The sequence below is a fragment of the Alternaria postmessia genome (assembly GCF_024291825.1).
Source record: "Alternaria postmessia strain BMP 2775 chromosome Unknown scaffold_141, whole genome shotgun sequence".
Classification (NCBI taxonomy): Eukaryota; Fungi; Ascomycota; class Dothideomycetes; order Pleosporales; family Pleosporaceae; genus Alternaria; species Alternaria postmessia.
In genome coordinates, this window is record NW_026260214.1 from 46,445 (window position 1) to 55,962 (window position 9,518).

The 9,518-nt window shown below is 52.8% G+C and overlaps 5 protein-coding genes across 5 annotated transcripts; 3 read left to right on the forward strand and 2 right to left on the reverse strand.

Moving 5' to 3' along the window:
* Positions 1 to 1,481: 1,481 nt before the first annotated feature.
* Positions 1,482 to 2,786, reverse strand: J4E82_010756 (uncharacterized protein; the record flags this gene model as incomplete). The annotated part of the gene is made up of 1 exon (XM_051736966.1): positions 1,482 to 2,786. One exon carries the CDS (start codon positions 2,784 to 2,786, stop codon positions 1,482 to 1,484), a length of 1,305 nt encoding a protein of 434 aa, XP_051583283.1.
* A 559-nt stretch (positions 2,787 to 3,345) lies between these two features.
* J4E82_010757 (uncharacterized protein) lies at positions 3,346 to 4,097 on the reverse strand (the record flags this gene model as incomplete). Its single annotated transcript, XM_051736967.1, has 2 exons — positions 3,346 to 3,945; positions 4,014 to 4,097. 2 exons carry the CDS (start codon positions 4,095 to 4,097, stop codon positions 3,346 to 3,348), a joined length of 684 nt encoding a protein of 227 aa, XP_051583284.1.
* An 860-nt stretch (positions 4,098 to 4,957) lies between these two features.
* Positions 4,958 to 5,671, forward strand: J4E82_010758 (uncharacterized protein; the record flags this gene model as incomplete). The annotated part of the gene is made up of 1 exon (XM_051736968.1): positions 4,958 to 5,671. The coding sequence occupies one exon, from the start codon at positions 4,958 to 4,960 to the stop codon at positions 5,669 to 5,671; it is 714 nt and encodes a 237-aa protein (XP_051583285.1).
* Positions 5,672 to 6,723: 1,052 nt separating this feature from the next.
* J4E82_010759 (uncharacterized protein) lies at positions 6,724 to 7,230 on the forward strand (the record flags this gene model as incomplete). The annotated part of the gene is made up of 1 exon (XM_051736969.1): positions 6,724 to 7,230. One exon carries the CDS (start codon positions 6,724 to 6,726, stop codon positions 7,228 to 7,230), a length of 507 nt encoding a protein of 168 aa, XP_051583286.1.
* A 1,036-nt stretch (positions 7,231 to 8,266) lies between these two features.
* J4E82_010760 (uncharacterized protein) lies at positions 8,267 to 9,370 on the forward strand (the record flags this gene model as incomplete). Its single annotated transcript, XM_051736970.1, has 3 exons — positions 8,267 to 8,271; positions 8,352 to 8,554; positions 8,613 to 9,370. Coding segments are annotated over 3 exons (966 nt in total), but the record flags the coding sequence as incomplete, so codon positions are not given.
* Between the last annotated feature and the right edge of the window lie 148 nt (positions 9,371 to 9,518).

Genomic DNA, 9,518 nt, shown 5'->3' on the forward strand with positions numbered 1-9,518 from the left:
AGTTCAGTACGCCATCACAGTATAGCCTCGCCAACAGGTAATGTGATGGCCTCTTCGACCAAAACCATTGTCCTCATAACTGGTGGTATGTTCAACAAGAATACCCCAATGAGGAGAGTAATGCTGACAGATTTCCGGTACAGCAAATAGTGGCATCGGGTTGGAGCTGGCGACTCAGCTGCTGAGTGATGCGACGAAACACGTTCTTCTTGGTGCCCGCTCGATCGAAAAGGGCACAACCGCCGTAAGGGACCTTCAAGCTCGCAATCTCCCAGGCAGCGTGGAGCTACTCCATATCGGCGTCTCGAACGAGGATTCGATAACTACGGCAGCTAAGAAAGTGGAGGAAGAATATGGAAGGTGAGAACTGTTCAACTACTTTGCTTGATCAAGAGCTGATGAACTCCTAGGCTTGATGCCTTGCTCAACAACGCTGGTATCGCCGATAGCAACGACGAACGCATGTTCCATAAGCTCATTAATACATTCTGCACAAACGCCGCTGGACCATACGCCACTGTGGAAGCTTTCGCACCACTGCTGTCGAAGTCTCTATCGACGCCCCGCATCGTAAACGTCAGTTCGGGAGCCGGCTCGATCACCCTTCGCTTGGATCCAAAAGATGCTTTTCATAAGATGAAGCAGGATCAATATCGAATCAGCAAAGCCGCTCTGAACATGGTAACGGCCTGCCAAATCACCGAGTACCACCCCAGGGGGTGGAAGGTGTTTGTGTATTGCCCAGGGTGGACAGAGAGCAACTTTACCCCTCGCAATAGAACTGCCAACGGAGCAAAACCGACGAACGAAGCTGCGGTGCCTATAGTGAGAATACTAAACGGAGAACTAGATGCTGAGGCAGGTAAATTTTTGGCTCATGGTGGTATGAACCCATGGTAAATTCCGGCACCATGTCAAGATACCATCCATAGATGTAAACACCAAAACTACATACATTCCCATGGCTTAGCTCCCTCAGTGCTTCTTCGTATCCTTTCTCTCCCCCTCTTTTCTTCTGGATCGCATGCATGAAGATTGGGGCCGACTGGCCCATATTGTAACAATCGTCGAGTCATGATCCGTAGATATTACTAATCAATACAATTCTAATACAGGAGTCGAGAATGATACTAACAGAGTAGAGTCGGGCTGACTCTACAATAGTTCCTGCGACCTCAGAAACTATCTAGAGTAACACACACTGACCTCATGAAATCAGCACCCCGCAAACCCTCGATCACGGTCTGTGTGAGGTGCATATGAGGCGCACGTATCATGCTGTAAGCATCTCGCACCATTATCCGCCGCTAGCGGCACCTTCTCATGTGCAGCCGTAATAGATGTGCCTCGGAAAGAATGCCAGTCACTTTTACGTGACTCTCGGGGAAGCTCAACTGGATAACTGCTGCTTGAGCAGCTTACACCCTAGTATGACCTACATTCCCATGAACTTGAAGTTAGCCCAGTAAGTCCTGGAGTACTCAGCTGTACGTCGTGTGCGCTTCGGCTGCCATGTACCCCGAAGGCGTTGCGTACTCAGGCGGCGGCTGTTCCCACACCTGATCATAACTCGGGGGTATCATCGGCACCGGCTCATCTTGATCATCTCGGTCATGCTGCCCAGTCACTGTCCGAGACGTGGTTAAAGGACAAACGATGGTGTACGCCATCTCATCCATCTTCCTGTTGACCAGATTACCCGATGCTTCGTCAAACACGTCTTCTCCGATGCGCAGCCAAATGTGCAGTTCACACTCAAGATAGACTGCGAATCTCCTCTGTAACTCATTCAAGTCGCCATTAGATTCGTCAAGGATGGTACGTAAGACGTGTCCGCCTGCTACTGATAGTGCAGTGCTGGCGTCAAGGGAGAGATCCCTTGGTCCCAAGACGGTGAGTGGAACCGAAAATCCGGAGCCATCGGAATGCATGCTAATGGGCGTATTTCCAGGCCGCGTGAATGGGTATCTGAGCTTCAATTTCTCTTTCCCGGTTGCGAGTTTGCGCCTCTTCAGGATGCGTTGCGCGCTGGACATGGGTAGGTGACCGGTCGCATCCGGGCAGCCGGTGACAATCACTGCGGTCTCCTCCAGTACCCAGCGGATTTCGCGGGGCACGAGCCAGCGCGTTTCGGTGAAGCGCATAGAATTTGTGATAGGCAAACTGAGGCCGTTGAGCTGCAATGTCGTTGCGATTGTGGTATTCTTGGAGCTGAAGGTAGGGGGACCGAAGCTGGCGCGCACAGCGAAGGATGTGTCTGGGAAATACACTGTTCGTGATGGTTCCAGCCGTATCGGCTTAACAGTTTTGCGGATGATGCGCAGATCCTGGCTTGTCTGTAAGACCTTTCTATCCGGCAGAATGCAAGTTGCAAAGATAGCATAGGAGATGTTGACGGATGGAAGCATTGCTGTCGCAGGAAGGTATGACGGGATAGGCAGACTGAACTCGCACTTCGCCGTCTTTGATCCAGACCTCTCTTGCGGTGGACCAACGGAACAAACACATAACTTCTCAGCAGTCTCGTAGTCGAATTGCTCCCGTTTTTGCTCTTTCTGCGATCCTATGAGGCCAAGCTCGCCCATCAGCTTCCTTGAGGCACTATCAGGTTTCATCTTTTTGCCCTTCTCTAATCGTCCAACTCTTGCAAGCGCGATCTGAAAATCGCATTGTGTTGGCACATTGCTGAATGACAGCGTTCCGTGGAGAGAATCTGATGCGCCGTCCGCGGAGATGACGATGGTGTAGTCGACCGGAACCTGTAGCGCAAGTTTCGGTTTGCCCATAACGTTAATCCGAACCTGGGGTTGGTCTATTGCCCAGGAGTGATATGGACTCGCACATCTGGGGAAAAGAATTGATCTCGCGAGCGAGATTCAGTCTTTCCTCGACTCAACAAGCGAGAACGTGAGTGTTGCATATGCCTCGGGCGCCTTCCGGGCCGCTTCCGCAAGAGGCAGCCAAGACTCACTGACTACGCTCCTTAGGACTAGCGTCAGCCATCCCCATCAGATGCGCACCTTTCAGCGCTCGACGAGCCACGCTATCTATCTTGTCTATATAGTAGTCAACTCTCAAGTTGCGGCGAGTAGCTTACCAATGCTTAAGATTGATACTACAAACAACGTCTAGGTATGTTCTCGATTCCAGCCAAGAAGGTTGAAGCCATACATCAAGGTACGGGTCATGTAGTGGATATTCTGCACGCGGAACAAGATACTGAGGTGAGTAAGTCCTAACTTGTGATGGAAAGAATCCATGGTCAAAGACTATACGAAGCTAGCAGTACCGTACACAGTGAGTTGTAAACACCAAGACTAGATTCCGTGCGTTCGTTCCACTTCCCTAGTGCTTCTTCGCATCCTTTTCCCTCCTCTTTCCTTCAATCAGCGCATTGAGCCTGGAGAACGATGTGAATCCTTCAATAAAACACGTTCCCACCCATTTCCACCATACAGCGTCCATGAACGTGCATCCGTGTTTAGCCAGTTTCCTCGCCATGATGACTACTTCGACAGCGTGGATGGGCAACATACACACGAAGACAGTCCAGCCAATTCGAGCAACAAAGCTTGCAAAGCCTGGTATGAGATACAACATATTATCATAGAGGAGAGAGCCAGGCTGCCAGTTCACCTGCCGCGGTAGCAAAACCATGGCCAACACACACTGCGTAAAGTTCCACAGATGCGCAGGGTGTGTGTATGCTGGAACAAATTTCGTGATAGGTATGTCGCTTCGTCCCAGTGTCTGGAGAGCATCCTTGTCCAGCTGTACAAGTCGCTCGCGGGCCTCGCGCATAGCCTTCATGGGTGGATCGAAGGCGATGACGGCTTGTTGACCGCCACAGCTGAAGACCATTTGATTTAGATCAATATCGACCATCTGCGCCGAGCGGCTGTGGAACATGGATCTGGAAGCGTAGGCCTCGACGTATCGGCGAATCTGCGGTCAATATCAGGATCGAAATTCGGGCTTGACATCAGTGTTACCTGGGTGTGAGTGGCGCATACGGAGTCGTGGTGGTCTGCATTCATGTGCTTTATGATTCGCTGCTTGGCGGCCACGTCTGCGGCTGCGGAGTCTGGGGTAGTCATGTTGGCGATTTTGACGGTCTGATCAAGTGCGCTCGAAGTTCAGTCACTTGTTCGCTAATCGAAGTTTTGGAGGTGCTGTAGACGCAAACGCCATATGGTGACTGCGAGATCGGCGCTTGTCGGCCCGGCGGTCGTCGGGGAAGAACTGGCGCGCCCCGCGATTGCGTCTTCCCAACGATGGTTAGCACAACGCTCATGATATTGAATCCGTCGTGGAGTTCTCTCGAGGTTGCGCTACCTGAGGACTATTGTGCGCGCTACAAAGGCGCATTGGAAGTCTCACGCCAACACTAAGCGACCATTCCCGCACCCCATGGGTCAACGTTCCGCCTGGCCTACCGTTGGGCCTCGGATCTTGCGAGCTCCATATTCTGAGCTACGAGACGTCCTAAAGCGTTGATGTCAAGCGCGTTTGGCTGACGCGTTGCTCAATCCATCGCTTCTATGCTTGATGAGCGCGCCAATGACGAGCAAGCAAGGCAGAGGCAAAAGAGCTTGCAACGCATCGGGCTGGACGCAACAGCCAGACCGGCGCAAGCACGAATTCAGGCCTAAAAGAATCCGGTTGGCAGCGCGCAGGGATGGGGTCAAGTTTTGGGACGACTCGTGGTGGGGTGGATGTGGGTGCCACATGGTGCGTCAGACTGCATGACGGGTGGCTCGAGCTGGCAGGGGTAGCAGGTACCTTGAAGCTCCAAACCGGTTCCTGTTCCCAAGCCGCTTTTCTCTTATTAACGAATTGCGCCGTGGCCCTAGGCTTTTAACAATTTCCGAAGCACATTCAATTCGGCATATACACACGCCAGTACTCTAACTTGCACTCCATTCCTCCACCCCAAGAACCCACACAGCAAGCAGCAATGGCGGACACAGTCGAGGAGAGCAAGCAGTCTATGTCGGGAGAGGGAAACGCAGATGCCAACGCCTCGGTAGGCGCAAAGGGCAGCGCGGAATCATCGAGTAAGAAAACCGAAAGGAAGACGCCGAAGAAGCTGGGCGGAAAGAAGCCTCAACAGCAGCCCACTCCTGACGCCACTCCTGCCCCCGAAAGCGATGGCGAAGGGAAAGCTGAGAACGAGGACGCAGAATCCAAGAAGCAAAGCAACGGCGGCGACGCCGACAACGAATCCGACGCGGAACCCCAACAAGAGAAGAGCAAGTCGCAATCGAGACGCCGCCAGTCGCGTGGCCGTGGCCGACGAGGCGCAGACTCCGGTGCCGAATCTGATGCGCGATCCGATGTCTCGCAGTCTGGAGGCCGTCGCAACCGCCAGCGCCAAAAGAAGGGCGGCAAGGGCGGAGGCCCCCTAGACGACATCACCGAGAACGTGCCCGGAGCCGACGCCCTCAGTGGAGCCGGCGACATGGTCCAAAACACTGCTGGTAACGCCGTCAACTCGGTCGGTGACACTGCTGGAAAGGCCCTTGGTGGTCTCACTGGCGGCGGCGGCGGTGAAGAGGAGGGCGGAAAGGACGGAGGTGAACAGCTGAGACTGCGATTGGAGCTCAACCTCGACATTGAGATTCAGTTGAAGGCCAAGATTCACGGTGATCTTACGCTTGGATTGCTGTAAGTTGATTCTTCTTGTTATCCGCACGTTTGGAGCGCAATGCTAACTCTTGATAGTAACTAGATGTCGCACGAGGACGAATGCACGAAACGCATCGAATGTTATAATGGGATATCACCGTCGGCGTTTGCTTTGGAGTTTTGCATGTATTGTCATGACATATTGTAGTGCATACAACACAACAAATAACTTGCATCAACACAGTGTTCAATCCGTCGTGTTTGTTTTGATCGTGAAAGTCCCACGCGGTGCGCGTCGGTGCTCATTGCAATGTCGCATTCTTGGTATGACGTTTACCGAGCACTACGCCTGGCTATATCAGGACCAGGTTGTGTAATAATAGCTCTAAAGGGCCGAGAAAGTTGTAACGTCAAGTGCTATCGCAAGATGTACGAACTTGAAAACATCAATTGCTGTGCTCTAGAAATCTCATGAGCCGAGTATTGCACAGCTGCCACGAGCTAGATCGCGTGAGCGGGCGAGAGCAGCCTCGCGATAAGCGACTAACGGTCAGCCTAGCCGCTCTTGCAGCCAGGAAACCGGCTACACTTTCGCCATGTTCGCGCGCGTCGTCAGCTTGTCTTGAAATGTCGGTCGACTTGCAGTGCCAGCGCGCTTCACATTTTTTCTATACGTCATACAGCGGCTGTCCACCCGATATGGATGTCCGTCGCTCGATGTGGGTCTGACGTCAGTCACCAGCGATGCTGCGCGATCCGAAACGGTGAGACGGGTGGGCGGAACAGGGGTACGAGCTTGTAATGGCGGCTGCTGGCGTCCTTGCTTTTGGAGCTACAGAGGAACCCAGGCCGTTGCGAGTAATCTTGTTTTCGGAGTGGAGTCTGCAGGTGCTAGGTCGTGGCGTGCGTGGGTGTGTGGTAACCTCCGTCCTCTCTTGCTTGACCTTGGCTTGACTTCACATCTTGCTCGTGGTTGCTTTCGTACACCTCAGCTCAGCGCAATTCCCCTCTCTTCTCCAACAACAACACTCTTGAGCCGGATTTGCCTCCCGCCACAACCCAAAGCCTTGCATGATAGCAAGGATACCCGACGACATGGCAGACAAAGACGGCAACAACGACTCCGACTATGAGAACCAGCCGCACGAGCGGTCGACGATGCAGCAGGAGAAGGCTGTGAACGTGGCGAAGAAGAACAAGCGCGAATCAGGCCAACAATCCGCGAGATCGCGGTCCTCATCGCGCCGCGCCCGCCGCCAACGCATTGAAGAAGACAAGAAGAACGGAAAATACATGCACACAACCTCTCTCGAGGCCCTCGAGGAAGCCGACGCAAACGGCGATCTCCAAAAGATGGGCATGTTCGAGCGTATCGGCCCGGACAGCACATCCATGGACGGTCCCGTCACATATGCGCGCGCAATGCGAGGCGAGATCCCACTGCGCAGCACCCACCCCGACGAGCCGTATCGAATGGAGCCACAACAAAAGGGCAGCGAGTTGAAAGACCAGGATGGATTGAAGTTGACGTTGGAGGCGAATTTGGAAATTGAGATTGAACTCAAAGCGAGTATTCGTGGTGATTTGACGTTGAGCTTGTAGTAAGTACACACCCGCCCTTCGCCCCTTTCGCTTACATCGAGCCAAAATGACTGTAACGTGCGAGCGAAAGCGACGAAGGTGTCTTTGAAGAAAAGAGATCAGCGTGGACGAGTGCTAATTGGCATCACGCAGCCAATAACACAATTGTCGTTATCCTGTTCCTTGTTCGAAAGGCATCTTCCGTTCGCTCGCTCGCTTCTCTCGCGCCTTGCAGTCTAGGCTCCGCATTCCCTCCGTTCCACCCACTCTTCTCTTCATCTGCCATGTTCTTCCTTGCGCCAGCGTCCTGGCGGGTACACGTAGTAACTGAACTTAACAGCGAATAGTGCTTGATCCATGTCGCATTCCTACTTCCACGACGTTACGAACCCACCCCGACCCGGCACCTACCGTGACATCGGGAAGCGTATGTGGAGGATACTATTGGAGCGTTCCGGAGTTCTTTTTTGGCTTGCTTTGCGTGGGATTGGATAGCATATGAGAGATAAAAGAATGGATAATGACCACCGTTTTACTGGTTCGGTGGGCTTCCGTGACCCCTTGCATATCACGAGTTTCCCTGGTACCGAGATACTGCTCCGAGATGTGCGCTGTGGTGCTTGTGGTGGCCTGCAGCGATGCGGGGAAGTCGGACCTATTGCGACAGCATGACATGCGCAGGGGGAGGGCCTAGTGATGATCGCGATGTTGCCGATTGCTAACTGATGGCAGGCCTGATGTTGTGTTCCATGCGATGAAGTCTTCTGCACTCCGCCAGCCTCGCAATCATTCACTCGGTGCCGTAGGGTTGCGGAGATTATGGCTCGTAGTGTATGGATCACTACGCGGATATCGTCAGCATGCACAATAACCTTATCTCAGCGGGCGATGGCATGGCTTGTACCCTTTGAGTCGTTGAAGTTGTAAGCGCTTTGTTGTAGATGGACCCTCGTTACCAGCCATACACGAAGGTAGCCAGTGAGCAGCTGTGCAAAGTACCTCCACTTCATCATGTTCCTTCACTCACACTTTGGTAACGAATGACGAGGCCACAACGATGATGTACGCTTGTCTGTGCTGAATCCAGTATTCTCGACTGGCGACTTGAGCGAACGTTTTCCCTCCTCTGTACTGGATACTAGATTCGCCTTCATTCTATCAGTCTCGTCGCAACTTCAGTACTACCGTCCGGATCACAGCATCATCGTTCCCGAATCCATGCGGAACTCTATAAACACCGCGAGAAGTGGTTTGGGCGCTTTTGTGACACGCAGAAAAGATCCAGAGGGCGCTGAGATCGTCGGCACGCGGAGGTTTCGTGGGCGTATTAACGCAGTCGCAGCTGGTAAGTCAAATGCTGGCATATCAATGTTACAAACACCTTGATACTGACTCTGTGGTAGCAAGGAGACTTTGGAGTCGTGTCTTCAAGAGCGAGAATCGAACGAACGAGGCAGGTCCGTCTGTATTGAGGGTCGTTCCGAGCGTCAACTCTGCTCTGGGTGTGACAGCGCAGATGATGGATCCTGTAACAGTACATACATGTGATATTAACGCCTTGGCTGAAAATTGGGATGTCGGCTTGTTCCCTGGTTCCTTTCCTTCTGACGAGACTCTTCAAGGTTTAGTCGTCAGCTCTTCCGACCAAGCTTCCGCCGACGACGCTGCAATAGTACCTCTTCCTCTACAGTTTGCTGAAGAGATTCAGCAGCTCGGAAGGAAGTCATCTCCTCCCATCGTTACCGATTCCAGCCCCTACCAAGAGTCCGACCTTTCTTGCGAAACCGCCTCTCCTACCGGTAACACAGCCGTCAGCACCATCCACCACTCGCTGTCACTCTTTCCTCGCACTTCTTCCACACGCGCACACTCACCCGACTGGATACCCGCTCCTGATAATCCTCGCCGCTCGCTAGACACTCTCGCCATCGGATCCCGGCCAGGTTCGGAGGTGACCTCCAAACCTCACAGCGACATCGACTTACTTGTCAACAGCATCGAGCGATTCAGATTCACCACCCTCGTAAAATCCACAATCATCGATAACGTGCAGGACACACGGGATATCGTCTACATGACTAGTGCGAATCTGCTCAATATCGGATGGGACATGAAAAGGCTACTCGTTATCTGGTCCAGGATCACCTCGAACGCACCGGACGTCGGCGTGCTGCGTGTTCTCCACAGAGTTGCTAACAATCAATCCAAACTGATGAGACTGACTGACTGACTGATTGCTTGGCAGTCAGTTCAGTGTCAGTTTAGAGCTCTCGTCTTATCAGTCAGTTCAGTTTAGAGCTCTTAAACTG